Genomic DNA, 20,647 nt, shown 5'->3' on the forward strand with positions numbered 1-20,647 from the left:
TATATGTATGTATATATCTATGTGTATATATATGTATATGTGTGTATACACACACACACACACACAATTTGTTTAGAATTCTTCAAAATAAAAAGATAAAAATAATCTAGCTGGGAGTATTAAAAACAGCAGAAGTTGCCTAAATATTATAACTCAGAAATTAGTTTTAATGCATTTTAACAGCTTCAAGAAGGGGTTTTCTGGTCACATCATAAAATTCCCGTAAGTTGAAAGAACACTGCAAACAAGGAGAAATAACATACACAAAGACAAAGAAAGATAAACAAACATTCAGTTCAGGTGTTCAGAAAAAGGTTTTTTTCAAGTTAAAGAAAACTGGGCATGCCTAAAAGCAGAAGAGGAGCCAATAAATACTACAGATATAACAAATATGTGAGATAAAATGAGAACAAGGTACTCTAAGAGTCAAGAAAAAACAGGATAAGACAAAAAGGCCCCTCCCTGTTCCTCAAGGACTAGGAAAAAATAAAAGGAAGAAAACAGGTATTTGGGTAGGAATGCCAGCAGCTTTGTGGACAACAAATTTTTCATTCAAATCCTCAAAGTAAAGAAATAAAAGGTTAAGACTACGTGTATCTTGGGGTGTGGTGTGGTGAAGCAAAAGGACTGAGAGTGTAAATATAAACCATAAGCAAAAAACAAACAAAATGAGAAATAAAAGACTACCAAGAAAATTAAAACTACATTAAGATAGCAAATTCATAAGCTTGAAAATATACTCTGTTAGTGAAGCTGCGGGGGAAAGGCATATTCATACTTTGTGGGTATTAATACAAATTGGCACAACCCCTACAGAGAAAAATTCAGCAATGTGTAACAAAACTACATATATATTCACTCTTTTACCCAGGAATCGCATTTCTAGAAATTTACCATGAAGACACAGCTCCAACTATTTAAAAATACATATGCACAAGGTTATTCATTGAAGATTATTTATAACCTGTAATTATTAGAAATTACCTAAATGTCCAAGCACAGCTGAATAAACTATGGTACATACACAAAATGGGTAAAGCCATTCCTCCATATCTGCAGGTTCGGTTTCAGTATTTGCATGTATTCAACCAACCGCAGATTGAAAATATTTTTATTTTATTTATTTAGTTTGGCCCAATCTCAATTTACTGCAACCTCCACCTCCTGCAGTGATTCTCCTTCCTCAGCCTCCCTAACAGCTGGGATTACAGGCGCCTACCACCACACCCAGAAAATTTTTGTATTTTTAATAGACACAGGGTGTCCCTATATTGGCCAGGCTGGTCTCGAACTCCTGGCCTCAGTTGATCTGCTCACCTCGGCCCCCCAAAGTGTTGGGATTACAGGCATGACCCACTGTGCCTGGCAAAAATATTTAAAAAAATAAAAAATAAGCAGATTGTGGTAGCTCATGCCTGTAACCCCAGTTCTTCAGGAGGCTGAGGCAGGAAGATTGCTTCAGCCCAGGAGTTCGAGACCAGCAGTAGAGCTGGCAATATAGTCAGATCTCATCTCTACAAAAAATTAAAACATCAGCTGAGCATAGAGGCATACACCTGCAGCCCACCTACTAGGGAGCTGAGGTGGGAGGATCGCTTAAGCCTGGGAGGTAGAGGTTGCAGTGAGCCCAGATGGTGCCAGTACACTCCAGCCTAGGCAACAGAGCAAGACTCTGTCTCGAAATAAATAAATAAATAAAAAATAAAAATACACAAAACATGAATCTTTAAAAAACACAGTAAAACAACTATTTACAATATCCATTTACATTGTATTAGGTATTATAAGTAGTCTAGAGATGACTTAAAGTATGACTTAAAGGATATGTGTGGGTTATATATAAACACTATGACAGTTTATGTAAGGGACTTGAGCATTCAGTGATTCTGGTATCCTCAGGGGGTTCTAGAACCAATCCTGCAAGGACACTGAGGAACAATTATACTATGTAGCTGTTAAAAAAAAAAAAAAGGAAAAAAGTTTCTATGAACTAATATGGAGTGATTGCCAGGAAATACTGCTAATTTTTAAAAAGCCAAGTAGTAAAGAACATATATAGTATTATAACTTTTAAGTAAGAAGGGCAAATAAGAACACAAACATACATCTGCTTATCTTTGTTTAAAAAAAAAACTACAGAAAGGATAATTAGAACACAATAAAGTTGGTTACCTACAAGGAAGGGCAATGGGGTAGAAGGGACACAGGAAAGAGGTACACTTCTCTGAATGTGTTTTTGTGGTTAGATAATGGAATATTTGAAATTTTGGGGCAACATATACTTAAGTATTTAGAGACAAAGGGCCAGAATATATTTAATTTGTGCTCAAATGGATCAGAAAAAATATTATACACATATAAACACATGCACAAACAGAGAGAGAATGCAAATGTGACAAAAATAAAGGGCATACAAGTGTTCTTCGTATTATTTCATTCTTGCAATTTTGTAAGTTAGAAATGATTTCCAAATTTCAAAAAAATTTTAATGGAAAGAAAAGGCTGCCAAGGAATTGCAGCAAAAATCCTTTTACTGGTAAGGTATTCTGTTCTTCTAATCACTTTCTAAAGCTCAGCAAGAAAGATATGAAGAACTGTGAAGGCAGGCACAACACAAGGTTAGGGAGAACTGAGGGCAGCATTTATGTGACTATCACTTCCAGACTAAATAAACAGTCTAATGTAGCTAGCAGTGAGTTAACAGATGGAATTAAAAACTAGAAATAAAAAACCTAATGTAGGGTGAAGAGCAGATTCCATGGATAAAAAGATGACAAAGGCCATATTTTTAACACTGAAGGTAGAGCCCTTCCTTTCTACTGCTTGCTAATATGCAAATATCACTTTAAAATACTTTAAAAATAAGGAAACTTTGCTAATTGTGAATCTTTTAGAAATCAGAATGAAAGGTTTTTTCAAAATACTTTGTCCCCATTCCAAGTACCCTAAAAACACACCAGGTATTTAGTCTCCCAGAGGTTCTATCTCAAATTTAACAATGGACTACTTTAAATTTGTTTAGAATACACCATTTGTTTAGAGAATACACTATATGCACAATGTAATAATTTAATAATACCAAGCTGTTTTCTATATGGCTGAGTAAGCAGCTTTTGGACCAACCTCCTGTAGACTACAATGATAAATTCTGATCAAAACATCAACAGGCCAGGCACGGTGGCTCAGGCCTATAATCCCAGCATTTTGGGGGGGTCAAACAGGAGGATCACTTGAGGCCGAGAGTTCAAGACCAACCTGCTCAATACAGCAAGACCTTGTCTCTACTCAAAAATAAAAAAATTAGCTGGGTATGGTGGCACATGCCTGTAGTCCTAGCTACTTGGAAGGCTCAGGCAGGAAGGATCACTTGAGCCAAGGAGTTCAAGGCTGTGGTAAGCTAGGATTGTGCTACCGCACTCCAGCCTGGGCCACAGATCAAGAACCTAGCTCTATTAAAAACAAAACAAAAAAACCACCATAAACAACTATCTGGAGGTAATGGAAAATGACCTAGAGCACCAACTAAAATCACTCTACGAAGTGATTCACTGAAAAACTCTATAAAGTCACAATGTAATTCTAAAAAAGGATTCAAATAACCTACAGAAAGGCAAGAAAAAAGCAAAATGAAACAAAAAACAGAGGAACAAACAAAACAAAAAACGGCAATCTTAAAATCTGACAATATCATTACATATAAATGGTCCAAATATATCAATTAAAAGGCAGAGATTGGCAGAATGGATTTTTAAAAACATAATCGAACTATCTGCTGTCTATAAGAAACTCACTTCAAATATAACAATACAGATAGGTTGAAAGAAAAAGGATATCTCCCTCTCCCTCTCCCTCTCCCCTTTCCACGGTCTCCCTCTCATGCTGAGCCAAAGCTGGACTGTACTGCTGCCATCTCGGCTCACTGCAACCTCCCTGCCTGATTCTCCTGCCTCACCCTGCCGAGCGCCTGTTGCAGGCTCACGCCGCCACGCCTGACTGGTTTTGGTGGAGACGGGGTTTCGCTGTGTTGGCCAGGCCAGTCTCCAGCCCCTAACCGCAAGTGATCCGCCAGCCTCGGCCTCCCGAGGTGCCGGGATTGCAGACGGAGTCTCGTTCACTCAGTGCTCAATGGTGCCCAGGCTGGAGTGCAGTGGTGTGATCTCGGCTCGCTACAACCTCCACCTCCCAGCCGCCTGCCTTGGCCTCCCAAAGTGCCGAGATTGCAGCCTCTGCCCGGCCGCCACCCCGTCTGGGAAGTGAGGAGCGTCTCTGCCTGGCCGCCCATTGTCTGGGATGTGAGGAGCCCCTCTGCCTGGCTGCCCAGTCTGGAAAGTGAGGAGCGTCTCCGCCCGGCCACCATCCCATCTAGGAAGTGAGGAGCACCTCTTCCTGGCCGCCATCACATCTAGGAAGTAAGGAGCGTCTCTGCCCAGCCGCCCATCGTCTGAGATGTGGCGAGCGCCTCTGCCCCGCCGCCCTGTCTGGGATGTGAGGAGCACCTCTGCCCGGCCACCCTGTCTGAGAAGTGAGGAGACCCTCTGCCCGGCAACCGCCCGTCTGAGAAGTGAGGAGCCCCTCCGCCCGGCAGCCGCCCCGTCTGAGAAGTGAGGAGCCTCTCTGCCCGGCAGCCACCCCGTCTGGGAAGTGAGGAGCGTCTCTGCCCGGCAGCCACCCCGTCCGGGAGGGAGGTGGGGGGGGTCAGCCCCCCGCCAGGCCAGCCGCCCCGTCCGGGAGGGAGGTGGGGGGGTCAGCCCCCAGCCAGGCCAGCCGCCCCGTCCGGGAGGGAGGTGGGGGGGGTCAGCACCCCGCCCGGCCAGCCGCCTCATCTGGGAGGGAGGTGGGGGGGGTCAGCCCCCCGCCCGGCCAGCCGCCCTGTCCGGGAGGGAGGTGGGGCGGGTCAGCCCCCCACCCGGCCAGCTGCCCTGTCCGGGAGGTGAGGGGCGCCTCTGCCCGGCTGCCCCTACTGGGAAGTGAGGAGCCGCTCTGCCAGGCCAGCCGCCCCGTCCGGGAGGGAGGTGGAGGGGTCAGCCCCCCGCCCGGCCAGCCGCCCCGTCCGGGAGGGAGGTGGGGGGGGTCAGCCCCCCACCCGGCCAGCCGCCCCGTCCGGGAGGTGAGGGGCGCCTCTGCCCGGCCGCCCCTACTGGGAAGTGAGGAGCCCCTCTGCCCGGCCACCACCCCGTCTGGGAGGTGTGCCCAACAGCTCATTGAGAACGGGCCAGGATGACAATGGCGGCTTTGTGGAATAGAAAGGCGGGAAAGGTGGGGAAAAGATTGAGAAATCGGATGGTTGCCGTGTCTGCGTAGAAAGAAGTAGACATGGGAGACTTTTCATTTTGTTCTGTACTAAGAAAACTTCTTCTGCCTTGGGATCCTGTTGATCTGTGACCTTACCCCCAACCCTGTGCTCTCTGAAACATGTGCTGTGTCCACTCAGGGTTAAATGGATTAAGGGCGGTGCAAGATGTGCTTTGTTAAACCGATGCTTGAAGGCAGAATGCTCGTGAAGAGTCATCACCACTCCCTAATCTCAAGTACCCAGGGACACAAACACTGCAGAAGGCCGCAGGGTCCTCTGCCTAGGAAAACCAGAGACCTATGTTCACTTGTTTATCTGCTGACCTTCCCTCCACTATTGTCCTATGACCCTGCCAAATCCCCCCCTGTGAGAAACACCCAAGAATTATCAATAAAATAAATAAATAAATAAATAAAAGAAAGAAAAAGGATGGAAACAATTATACTAGGCAAACATGAATAATAACAAAGGGGAAAAGAGGCTGTCTTTATGTTAGATAAAGTAGATTTCATAAAGAAAATTATCAGGGTCAGAGAGGAACATTATGTCCACACAAAAACCTGTACACAATTGTTCATAGTAACTTTATTTCTAATAGCCAAAAATTGAAAAACAACCAAAATGTCCTACAATGGGTGAGTGGTTAAACAAACTTTAGTACATCCAAAACAGGGACTACTACTCAGCAATAAAAAATAAACTATTCATATGTACCACAACCTGGATACATCTCCAAAGAACTGTGCTGAGTGGAAAAAAGCCAATCTCAAAAGCATACATATTGTATGATTTCACTTACAGAACAACCTTGAATTGACAAAATTATAGGAATGAAGAAAAGGTTAATGGTTGCCAGAAGTTAAGGAAGGCGTAAGGAAAAGTGGCTGTAAAAGGCCGACCAACATGAGAGATTGTTGTGCTAATGAAAATGTCCTGTTTTGATTGAATTAGTGTCAATATTTCAGTTGTGATACTACATGACAGTTTTGTAAAATCTTAGTGTCAGGAAGAAGGGGTAACAAGTACACAGTACTGTTACATACACCATCTTTGCAACCTTCTATGCATCTTTATTTCAAAATAAAAAGTTTTTCTTAAAAGCAGTGATTCTCAGTGTACTATCTTTTTACTGCTAGAACTATGCACAGAAACCTGATATTAATAAAAACGTACACATTACCTGTGTTCATCTTTACCCATTCAATCCATGATTTCTATATTAGGGCCCATACAGCTGGAGTGAAGCCCTAGGTCAAAAGCTGTATGAACAAGAATAGAACAGGCAACTTCACCCATCAATCTTAAAGGCAGTTGTTTACTCTGGCTAAAGTAGTGGTGGCAATTTAAAAAATATATACCAGAATGGAGCTCAAGAGTCATTGAAATGTTTCTTAATTTCTGTTTGGAATGTGGACATAGGCCAAAACCAAAAAAAAAAAAAAAGAAAGAAAAAGAAAAAGAAAAAAGAAAAAAAGAGCAATTACACTTCCTTGGCCAACTTTCAAAAGATGCAGTTGCTAAAAATAATTTTTTAAATTACATAGATAGACCTTTAAAGAAAGGAATAAGAAATGAACAATAATTTCCCTACCATGATAGCCTATTGATGTTTTAAAAAATAATTAGTAAGAGGAAGCCATGAATAGGCCGTAAGTTATTATTTATAGGCTACAAATAAAAGAAAATAACAAGTCTGGATAACATAGTGAGACATTGCCTCTACTAAAAATGAAAAAACATAGCCAGGCATGGTGGCATATGCCTGTGTTCCCAGCTACTCAGGAGGCTGGAATGGGAGGAATGCCTGAGCCTGGGAGGTCGAGGCTGAAGTGAGCTATGATCGCTGCCACTGCACTCCAGCCTGGGTGACTGTATTCGTCTGTTCTCACATCGCTATCAAGAACTATCTGAGACTGGGTAATTTATAAAGAAAAGAAGTTTAATCGGTTCACAGTTCTACAGGCTGTACAGGAAGCATGGCTAGGGAGGCCTCAGGAAACTTACAATCATGGTGGAAGGCAAAGAGGAAGGAAGCATATCTTACATGGCCAAAGTAAGAGGAAGAGAGTGAAGGGGGAGATGCTACACACTTTCAAACAACAAGTGAGAACTCACTTACTGTCACGAGAACAGCGAGGGGGAGATCTATCCCCTGACCCAATTGCCTCCCACCAATCCCTTCCTCCAACACTGGGGATTACAATTTGACAACAGATTTGGGCAGAGACACAAATCCAAGTCACATCAGCCACAGAGCAAGACCCCATCTCAAAATAAAATAAGTAAAAACAAGTCTCCTTTCTCTACTGATCACTGTAATTCTTGGCCCCAAAGGTATCCACAAGTAAAGTATCTTGTAACTCATTCTTCTAAAATAAAGATAATACATATATCCACATATTTATATCTTATTTTTAAAACAGCAATCACTTAAAATATCATACTTGCTTTTATTAAGTTCTTTCCACATCAGCAGACACAGATCAACTTAATCCTTTATAACATCTATTACCCCACCAATTTATTTAACCAGTTCCCATTTTGATGGATGCTTTGGTGTTTCCAGTTTTTTGCTAATATAAACAATGTTGAAATAAATATCTATTTATCACTTTCTATATATGCATGAATCTTGATCAAGTGTGTCTGCGTGTGTACATACATATATACTTTATATATGTGTGTATATGTATACACACACATATACACACTAATACAATGTGTGTGTGTGTGTGTATGTGTGTGTGTAAAGTTTTGTTACTATAACTGTAACAGTAAATTCCTAGCAGGGAGATGGCATGGTCAAAAATGAACTCACATTTCTTACTTGGGGCAATACTGCCAAACTATCCACAAGACAGACGGTATCAATTTACATTCCTACCAACAGTATGAGCATATCAAAATCTTTGTTGGCCAGGAACAGTGGTTCACACCTGTAATCCCAGCACTCTGGGAGACTGAAGCAGGAAAATGGCTTGAAGCCAGGAGTTCAAGACCAGCCTGGGCAACACAACCCCAACTCTACCAGAAAAAAAAGGTTTAAGAAATCAGCTGGGCATGGTGACATGTGCCTGTAGTCCTAGCTACATGGGAGGCTGAGGCAAGATGATTGCTTGAGCCCAGGAGTTCATGGTTACCGTGAGCTATGATCACACAACGGCACTCAAGCCTGAGCAACAGAGTGAGACCTTGTTTCTAAATTAAAAAACAAAAAATTAAATTGAAAAGAAATTTGCCAATATGATTAGACACTAGAGTAAATTCATTCTAATTTCCACCAGAAGAACACCACTATTTTGAGCAATATTTATTATGGTTATCACTTTTATTTCTTTTTATGAAAATTGACCATTTTATCCTATGCCCTTTTCCTACTAGGCACCCACTTAATTTCTGTATTGAGTTGCATATAAACTTTATAAATGAAAGCAATTAACCCCTGTCACGTCTTGCAAAGATGCTCTGCCAGTTTGTCTCCAATGATTCAAATCCTTTTATAACGTATTTTTTCTAGTTTTATATATTTTTCATTTCTACACAGTCAAATTTATCAATCACTTCTTATTCAGTATTAGAATTCTGTATTCTTTTGTATTCTGGATAAGTACTAAGTAAAGTTCAAAATTGGACAATATTGATCATTATAAAATAGTATCAGTTACTGAATTAAAAATGTTTTATTTAAAGGGAATATATGTAAACTAAAACATGAAGTATTAAAGTTGTATTTAATTTTACATCATCAATTTAATGCTACAAATAATTCAGAAATGAAATGCATAAAAATAATGCAGAAATAAAATGAGTACTAAAGTTAATGCCAAACACATCTGCTGCTTTTCATTAATTAGTTAACCAAGGGTATCAAACAGAGTAACCAAGTGGTAAGGTAAACATTGTAACTCCAAAAATACACTGATGGTTTTAACCCCATAACTCATTATAAGTCTATTTCTTATTTTTCATATAAATTTGTTAACAAATCATAATTGTATTTTAAGGCCAAAATATAAAACAAAATACTAATTTTATCTTAGTTAAGTAACATAAAACACAGTGTTTCACAAAATATTTTTAGTTATTTTGGTACACTATGATGCTGTAAAAGATCAAAATGTTTTTGGATCAAAGGAAACAATAGTTACGCAGGTAAGAACAATAAGCAAAGGACAGAGATTGTTTGAATCCCCTATACTTATCAACATGAACGGTATCTAATGAACAGTTTTGAAAAATATGTCCGTCTACACATTACTTAACAGCATTTGGTAAATATACTCTCTCACTGTAACCAAAGGGAGCTCCATTTGATGTCTTCTTTAATTACACATAAAGAAATACATTTAATCAAGAAATATAAGCAACCTTTCTTTAAAATAAAACAAAAAGCACAGAAAAGTACTGACCATGGTTCTTGTTGCTGTTATTTCTAAAATGACAAGCTCTTAAATGAACTCAAATGCATGCACAATGTTGTATTTTAATAGAGCTAAGAATAAATTAGTAAGAACACCACATTTTAAAATATACAGATTTGATTTCTGGCATGTTTCCCAAGAAAAAAACAGAATGATATGGCACCACTCCAATTTTAAAAGTAAAATGTCCACTCTTCAAAGGTGGTTAGAAATACTTTCTATTTAATAGGAAAGCATCTGGCAATGTAAATCCAAAAATGCATCTGTAAAATAATTTTAATAGTGAATTTACAATATGATGGTGCTTTTCTTTGAAAGACTGGTAACAACTTAACTCAAATATGTTAGGTTTGTCCTAATGAAAATAACTAATTTAAATTGTTTATATCAAAGTTAAATCTACTTACCAATGAATCTGCATCAGGACATTCCCTATTAAAACAAAATATCAGAAATACTCAATAATTAGAATTGTCTGCTAATTATGCTTGTTTAAAGTATTTACTTTGGTACTTAAATATAGCTTTTATTTAAACTCTACAAAAAATATTCAGAGAAATCAAACCATGAAGATTAAAACATACCAAATTATTTTAAAATTCAAAAAAGGCATTCTTATACCCATACCACCTGACAAAATAAAAAACAAACAGCTTACAAGTATTCCTTTTTTTCTAACAGCTTACATTATGCTTTGAGAGCTTATAAATATTCAAAAACCTATTTTGAAAAATAATTCTTTTCCATGAATATACTCACACATCAAGAAAGCTGTCAGTCCTACAAGGCTTTCTAATGACTTTTCATTCAAGTAAAGCAAGTTAAAAAAATGTCCTTAAAGAAGAAAGCTTGACTTTAAAAAAAAGTCAGTATTAAGTAGCAAGTAGTCTGAAAACCCAAAACTACTGGAAAAAATACAATTTTTAAACACTTCAGTTTCATTTGAAGTACTTTCCATAACTTAGTAGATACAAAAGTTAAAGCTAGTTTTTTCCAAATATACTGAGTAGACTTCCAGTTGGATAACTTTCTTATGTAATGTAATATGTAGTTGAGAACTGAAATTCTATCATTTAACTGATAAACAAGTATTGAATTTGCATATACACTAGTGAAAAGTATTATTTAAAATGTAAAACTATGTTTATGTTTATAAAGAAGACCTAAATATGTACAACTAAGGACAGTGAGGTCATTAAAAATGAGGTTAGAAGAATTTCCATGTATGCACTCTAAAATAAATTCACAAACAAAAATTAAGAGCGCAGACTTAAAAGGTTTTTGGACCTCTGACTTGTGACAGTTAATGCACACAAAGCAGGCTGAGCATCCCTAATCCAAAAATCTGAAATCCAAAGTGCTCCAAAATCTGAGAGTTTTTGAACACTAACAGGATGCTCAAACAAAATGTTCATTGGAACATTCTGGCTTTGGGATTTTCGGTTTAGGAATACTCAACTGGATGTATTCTGCAAATATTTCAAAATCCAAAAAAATCTGAAATCCAAAACACTTCTGGTCTCAAGCATTTCAAAGGATACGCAATGTGTGTCAAAATCTTATACAAACAGATAAACGCCATTTATCCAAATACTAAGCAAACACCAGAAGAATCTACAAAATTGAAGAATTTTCTTAAAGGAAAATAGGATAAAACAGACTGAAAAAATTAAAAAGGAGGAAGATGACTACATTGCTCTTAATCCAAAACGAAGTACCAAAGAGACAGGGTAAATGCAAACCCCAGGTGACTTTCTTTCTTCTTCTTTTTTTTTTTTCTTTTTTTCTCTGACACAGAGTCTCACTCTGTCACCCAGGCTAGATGGAGTTCAGTGGCATCATCTCGGCTCACTGCAACTTCGGCCTTCCAGGTTCAAGCAATTCTCCAGCCTCAGCCTCTCAAGTAGCCGGGATTACAGGTGTGTACCACCACACCTGGCTAATTTTTGTATTTTTAGTAGAGAGACGGTTTCACAATGTTGGCCAGGCTGGTCTTGAACTCCTGACCTCAAGTAATCCACCCTCCTCGGCCTCCCAAAATGCTGGGTTTACAGGCATGAGCCACCGGGCCTGGCCCCCCAGGTGACTTTTTATCCACTTAAAAGTCATTTAAAATTGCACATTTTGAAATACAGCTTCCTTACTGGTAGATGAGAAACATTATATTTTTCTAAACTTATGCATAATCTGAAGAAATGTTCCAGAAAAGGCATAATAATAATAATCCAATCCTTCTAGAGAATCAAATTAATCAAGATGTTAGAACATTTCTACTTTCTTCTTTTTTTAAAAAAGATGCAGTTTGAACATAAAAGGAAGTGTTAAAGTTCCAAAGAGTTTATTCTCTGGCTTTAGGCCAAAACACTCCAGTCATTGGGGTAAAGTACTTATCTGTTTGCCCTCACAGTGGGCTGTATGACACCTGCAGATGAAGCTCCAGGAAGAGGAATTTCTGAAAAGGGCCTGTCTCCCACAATTACTAGCATCTCAAAAGCCTTCAGGCTATGAAGAGGCATGCCAAGAGCCTCTGGCATTTCAGGCAAAGTGAATTCTAACATTTTTTCCTGCCAAGAAGTTTGAAAGAAGGTGATGATGGTACAGTGGTTTAAGCACTGGCTTTCTGCTCTACTATTGCCATTGGTTAAAAAACAAAAACAAAAAACCACCCTAAGTGGCTTAATATCATATTGGGAAATTATTGATAAGGAAAACTGTTTTAAAAACCTGGTTAAAAAATACTATAAGCTCCCTACATGAACAGTAATGAAACCTATACATTATAAAAATAATTTAAGGCCATGATTCTTTACAATATAGCCACTAACAGATGAACTAGATATATTTTAAACATTTACTTACTAATCAATTGATCAGATTTCAATATGTATTGCTAATATTATAAAAATAGATTAGGTTTCACCCCCTTAAAAATATACCCTTCATAAATGCTCAAGAAAGACATTTGCAGAAGATTTGATAACTATAGATATAGATGACTTTGCAATTGGTCTTGATTTGTTAACCAAATACTACTTGGGAGAGGGGAAGAGACAGTCATTTAAAATGAAAGAAATTCTAGGAAACTCAAATAGAAATATAACTAGGTAGAAAGCAAGAATACCCAAAGCACAAACTGTTCTCTTATGTTAAAAATATGAGTGCCCATCAAATATTAAATCTCATGAGAATTCCTTTGATTATGCTAGGGAAGCTGGGTTTTTAAACTAATTTTCAGTCAATGTTGGTGGGTCAACAAATTTTTTTGTTGTTTTGACTCAAGACTTTTGATCGGTGTCTCCTCAATCTAAATGGACTGAGTAATCATTGAAAGAAAGATTCCTTTAATTCTAGTTTGTCTCTGAATAATCACGGCTCAAAGATTCTTAACCCCAGGTATACATTAGGAATCAAAGGGGCTGCTTAAAACAAAAAAGAGCAAAACCTATGTTGAGGTTTCATGCTGAGAGAATCTGATTTAATTGATCTGAGGTGGGACCTGGCATAGGTGTATTTATTTTAATTTCCCAGGTAGTTCTAATGTGTAGCCAAAGTAAAAAACAAACAAACAAACAAAAACTTTAGTTAGCTAATCTAAACTCAATTTCTTACATGTTTATTATATATTCTTTGTATATTAATTTTTTATTTTTAAAAGAAGGTAAATCAGGCCGGACGCGTGGCTCAGGCCTGTAATCCCAGCAATTTGGGAAGCTGAGGCGGGTGGTTCACCTGAGGTCAGGAGTTCGCGACCAGCCTGGCCAATATGGTGAAACCCTGTCTCTACTAAAAATACAAAAAATTAGCCAGATGTGGTGGTGGGCGCCGTAATTCCAGCTACTTGGGAGGCTGAGGTAGGAGGAGAATCGCTTGAACCTGGGAGGTGGAGAATGCAGTAAGCCAAGATCGCGCCATTGCACTCCAACCTGGGCAACAACAGTGAAACTCCATCTCAAAAAAAAAAAAGAAGGTAAATCAGACTTATAAGTGGACCAAATATTCCATCTAAAAATGATGACCTAGTATAAATGGTAAAATGTTAGGGCTTTTCTCTCCCCTATTTAACATTTTCCATCAATGTATGTATAGGTATCACCATGTGCCTGTACACTTAGAATTGTCTAGAAGGATTTTCATCAAATAGTTGACCAGAGATTTTCTCTTAGGCATTAAGACTTTGATGAATTTTTAGTTTTCTTTGCACTTTTAATTTTTTAAAATATGCATTTATCATTTTACAAAAATAAGGATATTTCAAAAATTTCCATTTCTAGACATTAAAGCTTTTGTCTATAATGTCTTAACATTTTTAAATAATTAATAATACTTTGATCTAAAACCAGAGGAATCGGCAAATGTATTTATTAATATTTAGAAAGGCTTGTTTTTCACACCTTACACATATACTTTTGAGTTATTTCCAAAATACTTTTTTCTTTCCAAATTCAAAAGTCTTATTCTTAATCACTTATAAAAACAAAAAGGATTTTGACGATATTTAAAATACTTACACAGATTCTGCATCTTTTTCCTTTTTAATGATTCCTGGCAAAGCAAAGGTCTTTCTTTTCCTTGGTTTTATACCTTTAAAATAAATATATATTGTTACAGAAACATAAACATTCCTGATAAACATATTAAACTTATGGATACATCTTGCATCCTCACACATAATTTGCTCATAACTGCTGATGCTAAATGTGGATGACAGAAATAAAGTTAGCAACCACTCAACCCTATTGGTTAGACTTTTCTTATGTTAATAAAACATAGTCTATTGTTTATCAAAAGATCATAGAACATTTACTTTATAGATAAAATTTTCTTTTCTTTTCCTAAGCCTCCCTTAAGTCACCTTACACATAATAAGCATATGGAGATATCTTAAAACTTCAAAGAAAGTACATTATTCATTATACTAAATTTTGTTATAAACGTCAAATAATGTTATAAAGGTCAAATCATGTTTGCTTTTTGGAGGGCCACAAAATATAATTTTATTGTTTTAGATAAAAAGATGATACAGCAGACCCATTAGAAGTATAATATGGGGCCAGGTGCAGTGAGGCATGCCTATAATCCCAGCACTTTGGAAGGCCAAAGCGGACAGATCACTTGAACTCAGAAGTTCAAGACCAGCCTAGGCAACATGGTGAAACCCTGTCTCTACAAAAAAATACAAAAGATTAGCTGGGTGTGGTGGTGCGCGCCTGTGGTCCTAGCTACTCGGGAGGCTGGGGTGAGAGGATTGCTTGAGTCCAGGAGATGCAGGCTGCAGTGAGCTGTGATCACACCACTGCACTCCACCCTGAGTGACACAGTGAGACCCTACCTCAAAAATTAAAAAGAAAAAAACAGAAACAGAAAAAGACAAAAAAACAAAAAAGAAGTAAGTTTACAATATGGCATTCTTGTGTCCATAATGTTGTCCCTAATACAAACAATGCTATAAATGGATTCTACCATAACCGAGGAGTAAAAATTATCTTTGATTTTCCTAATAAGGCATCCTGTTCTTTCATGACAAATTATTTTTTAAGGCCAGTCATGCTATTAACTTTTGATAGAATTCAGCACTTAAGGCCTGGTGTGGTGGATCTCGCCTATAATCCCAGCACTTTGGAAGGCCGACGTGGGCGGATCACCTAAGGTCAGGAGTTTGAGACCAGCCTGGCCAACATGGTGAAACCCCGTTTCTACTAAAAACACACAAAAAATTAGCCGGGCGTAGTGGCACACACCTGTAATCCCGGCTACTTGGGAGGCTAAGGGAGGAGAATCATCCGAACCAGAAGGTGGAGGATGCAGTGAGCCAAGATCACGCCACTGCACTCCAGCCTGGGTGACAGAGCAAGACCCCGTCTCAAAAAAAAGAATTCGGCACTTAAAACTTAGGTGTTTACTCTTTGAGAATTGAGCAGTAGAGACTGGGTGTGGTGGCTCACACCTGTAATCCTAGCACTTTGGAGGCTAAGGTGGATGGATCAATTGAGCTCAGGAGTTCAAGACCAGCCTAGCCAACATGGTGAAACCCTTTCTCTAAAAAAAGTACAAAAGTTAGCTGGGCATGATGGCATATACCTGTAGTCCCAGCTAATTTTGGGGCTGAGGTGCGAGGATCGCTTGGATCTGGGAGGTCGAGGCTGCAGTGAGCAGAGATTGTACCACTGTATTCCAGCCTGGGAAACAAAGTGAGACCCTGTCTCCCAAAAAATAAAAACAGAAGAGAGCACTAGAGACCTTAGGTTTAAGCTAGCCCCTCATCTTACAGATGAGGAAATTCAAGAAGGGTTTTTGTTGTTGTTTTTGAGACAGGGTCTCACTCTGTTGCCCAGGCTGGAGTGCAGTGGTACAATCACAGCTCACCACAGACTCCTCCTCCCAGGCTCCAGCAATACTTCTACCTCAGCCTTCCCAGTAGCTGGGACTACAGGTGCACACCACCACACCTGCTAATTTTAAAAGTTTTTTTTGTAGAGATGGGGTCTCAGCATGTTTCCCAGGCTGGTCTCGAACTCCTGGACTCAAGTAATCCTCCTGCCTCAGCCTCCCAAAGTGCTGAGATTACAAGCATGAGCCACTGTGCCCAGCCAAATGATGGTAATATTAACATAAATTAATGAAATGTTACCCACTGTACAATTAGCACTACACATTACAGAGATGAGTTTCATATTCCTGAATATGGCTTAAACATGGATTAACAAGGCTTAAACATGCAACAAGGCTTAAACATGGATGTCAATGAAGAAAACTATTTCAATGTATATTTAAAAACAAATGCATGTTATACTCAATCTTTAAAAATATATAATCTAACACACTAATATTATTTTGGGAAAATCTGTTATTTATTAAGCAGCAAGTAGCATCTGCAGGCCTTCAAACTAATTTCAGATTTTTACAGCATTCCATTCCATAGGTATGCTGACACCTAGGGATAGCAGTCCCTCCTTATTTGTTCAATGAACAGAAGATACTAGCTAGCTGCCATGTGCATTAACATATTATAACTAATCAACTTACCTTCAACTGCACTAGCAGTGTCACATTCTTCAAATTCAATGAGGCCTGGAAAAAAAGAAATTGAAAAACTTCTAGTAGAAAAAAACTATCAGGTAAATTTTAAAACTTTTTTTTTAAATTTTAAATTTTTTATTCTACTTTTAATTGACAACGCATCTTTTTAATTGTTCTGAAATGGTTCTAGTTGTTACCTAATAGTTAATTCAAATATCAGCAGTAAATTTTAAAAATCAAATAATTCTAACAGTGAAAAATAACAAGACTAGCCCATTATGATCACAATAATTTACTGAAAACCAATTACATATGATGCCACAAAACTAGAGACACAAGAATATGCAGTTTCTGCTTTCAAGAAGCTGGCAGTACTGCTAATGAGAGGAAACAAGCATGGTAAAGGGGTGGTGTTCATGGGAAGAACAGGGCTACCAAGATAGTAAATACTACTAGAATATAAGCTTGGGACCTCATCTGTCCTGTTCATCACTGTATCTTCAATACTTAAAAAATGCCAGGTAAATAATAAGTTGGGTAAATAAGTAAATATTTATTGAATGAATAAATGAACTAATTACAGACTAGTTAAGTGGTGACCTTGGGATTATAATCCAGATCTCTAACTGTATAGCAGGTCAAGGAATGTGAACTACAGCTTACAGGAAATAGGAAGAGTTTTCATGTAAGATCATACACATCCACACACAAAGCGATCTTCAAGGACAATTAATTTAGCATTGCTATGAGAGATAGATTGTAGAAGAGGAGGATGATAAAGTGGAAATCATTAGAAAACAATTAAAATAGCCCTGAAATGACTGACTGCTCAGACTAGCCTTAATTGCCATAAAATACGGCATACTTCATATATGTGAAATATCAAATTATTTGGCAGTGTGAGAAAGTAGCAAAACATGAATTACTCTCCTAATGAAATATCCCAGAAGCTAAATATGAGACTAAAAAATTATCTCCCACTAAGCTGTCATTTAGTACTTTTTATATATAAATTCATGAAAGTCTAGCTTTTTTTGTGAAATAATTTTTAATTTATTAATGGTAACTGGTATAACTTGCTATATGAAGAAATTTTAAAATAGAGCTTGAAATAGAGAGTAGATGATAGAGGATTTTGTTACTGGTTCTTCTGAGATGTGAAGCTTAACTATGTACAAATTCATGATCAGCATTATTATTGATCATTCCATTAAAAAAGAAAGCCACTGATTGATTAACAAGAAAGATTTCTCTACAAATAGGGGGATCTAAAAATATTGTCTTAATGTCCCTCTCCCTCCCCCTAAATCTAAGATTTATTTCTGTGTGGTTCTAGTTTCCATTCAAATAAAATAAATTAACATTTACTAATAAGCAGAATAAAACAGTCATAGAAGTGAGTTGATAAACAAGGTCCTAATCAATTATTAGTATGTTCCTTACTAGTACATTCTTCTAAATATGAACAAGGACTAAAAAAAATGTTTATCACTTCTATCCAAAAAAGCCTTAAAGAGTCAGAAAATGACCCAATTAAAAATTTAAGGACTTTATTGAAACCCATTCTGCAAATCTGGAAGCTGAGAAATCATTTAATAAAAGGGTACTGAGCTTGTTCTTAGAATCCCTTAGAGGCCTATCGTAACAATTTACAATGAGATGAAGGCAGGCTGAAAAATCAATAAGGGTAAAGAAATTGAGATGTGCAAATTAGCAACTTTTCACTTAGTATAAAAATTATGAATAACAAATCTCTACCTAAATTACCAACAGCTTATTATATATTATTGGCTTTTCCAAGTACTAATAAAGCTTGAGAAAATATAATCGTCTGTTGAGACGAGAAAGGGTTTACCAAAAAAAGGCAATCAGGCATGTGGTTAGTCAAAAATTCTCCTACAGCTACACATCCACATAATTTCTACCCATTAACTATTTACAGAATCTCTAATGCTCAGGCCACACGCTTACTCTAGAGAGTAGAAAAAAGTAAGTACCATAAAAACAAAACACCAATGCCAAATTGCCTTGTTTACAAATACTAAATATATATTATCTAGAAGGACTTTTACATCATCATCTTAGCAAATATGGTACATACAGAAAAAAAGATTTGTAAAATCTTTGGATGACTTCATACATGTGAAAATAGTAAAGACATCTCTTAACTCTATAAAATCAGTCCCTTTAAACAAAATTCTCCTTTTTGTTCTCACAAAACTCTTTTCCTATAGTAAACATATCTTGATTTCTCTTATGTTTTCTAAACATCCTCTTAAAATCCATTTGAAATAGAAAAATGTCCAAAAAAAACACATTTTGAAAGATGCCAAATCACTTCAAATCAAAAAATATATATTAAAAATTTTAAATTGAGTACCATCCACACAAACTTTTCTATTAGAGATAGAAATAATGATTTCTGGCATAATAAAACTAAATACTACCTTTTTAAAAAAACCATTAAATCATGCATGAACAAGATTTTCTTTTACAAATGGCATATGCTCCACATGCTGCTTCACATGGCAAGGCTTTGCGTGCCTGGCTCAGTGCCAGTTGACAACTCAGCTGGATATCAATGCACATTCTGACCCCCCTTGTAGCATGTCACTTCTGAACTGTTTCACAAGTGGAAAGTTTATTCAGCATCTCCTTCAAATGCAGTCCACTGCCCATCATTCTGCTATTTAATCATAAGACAAGTTATTTTTTTTGACAGTACTAAAGCCAGAGTGAGAGTCTTAATGAATAGTTTGCTACAACTGGAATTTTAACTGTTTTAGACTCAATTAATTCTTTTGTCAAAATAAATAACTGCTCTTAGCACTTAAATTTTATGTTGGGTCACAAGGGCAATTTAGTTTGTATAAAAGCAAATAAAACCATTTTGGCTCTGTCTCCTGATGCTCTTTTACACATTATTTTAAAACACCACTATGAGTTCAATTAAACTCATAGAACAGAAGAACAACTCTAAGAGGTCAATGATTCAAAGCAAAACAATTCTTAAATATGATGCTTTAATCATCAGATAGGAATAAATAAATGCTATAAGAAAAGCCATCAACCTAAAGAATCCATTCAAACCTAATTTCGATTAAAACTTTGAAAAGATGTTACAAGAAGAAAAGCAACTTACTGAACGGTAATCTTTGATCACCACAAATGTTTTGTGGACTGAGGAAGAGTACAAAATATGTGAAATATTTAATTAATAATCCCTGTTGCTTCGGAATCAATCCTAAATCTCAGGCCATCAACAGGACAAGTTTTTAACATTAGTTAAAAACTGCCCTCAAAACTCAAATAGTAAGTCTGGGCTATTCAAATCAAGCATATTTCTGCTTCTAATCAGAGCTAAACACAAACACTCTCAGACATACACTAAAAGTTTAATAAAAGGAATGATGATAATGAAGGGGTGTGTGCATGTGTGCATGAGCAAGGAAAGAGTTGTGACTCATAACAATGGAAATCAATTACTACATTTTCAAGCTTGCTCCTGGGCCTGTGGAATGCAACACAGTCACATTCCCAGATGCCTGGGATGATAGGCCAGACAAGCTAACACAAAAAAGAGAATCACACTCCAGTTTGTGGTGATATGCACAGGGTATAGAGGCTCAAATTCTAATTTGGATACTCTTTTTGAACTAGATGCTCTTTTTGAACCTAGGTTGTATCATTTATAAAAGGTAAATGATAACAAATATAGCATTTGCTTTCTCTCTCTCTCCACATAGCCTTATACAATTTTTTTCTTTTGCTAAACCATTTGAAAGTTGCAGACATCAATGACACTTCACTTCAGGAGTATGTGTTTTAAAAAAGGACTTGCTGAATCAATTTCCTCAATTCAGCAGTTTCAAACCTCATGAGAGACTCCTGGCGCAATGCTTCTAAACTATATTAT

At 37.3% G+C, this 20,647-nt stretch overlaps 1 protein-coding gene across 2 annotated transcripts in view; it reads right to left on the reverse strand.

Annotated features, from left to right (window-relative positions):
- The window catches only part of FCHO2 (FCH and mu domain containing endocytic adaptor 2), a 138,797-nt gene that overhangs the window by 40,610 nt on the left and 77,540 nt on the right, over positions 1-20,647 (reverse strand). For both annotated transcript variants that reach the window (XM_055112318.2, XM_063604202.1), the window contains exons 9-11: positions 16,738-16,782; positions 14,223-14,295; positions 10,122-10,146 (exon numbers count right to left, since the gene is read on the reverse strand). In XM_055112318.2, coding sequence (XP_054968293.1) covers positions 10,122-10,146; positions 14,223-14,295; positions 16,738-16,782 — 143 coding nt within the window. The remainder of the gene's footprint in view (positions 1-10,121; positions 10,147-14,222; positions 14,296-16,737; positions 16,783-20,647) is intronic.

The sequence above is a fragment of the Pan paniscus genome, chromosome 4, assembly GCF_029289425.2.
Source record: "Pan paniscus chromosome 4, NHGRI_mPanPan1-v2.0_pri, whole genome shotgun sequence".
Taxonomy (NCBI): Eukaryota; Metazoa; Chordata; class Mammalia; order Primates; family Hominidae; genus Pan; species Pan paniscus.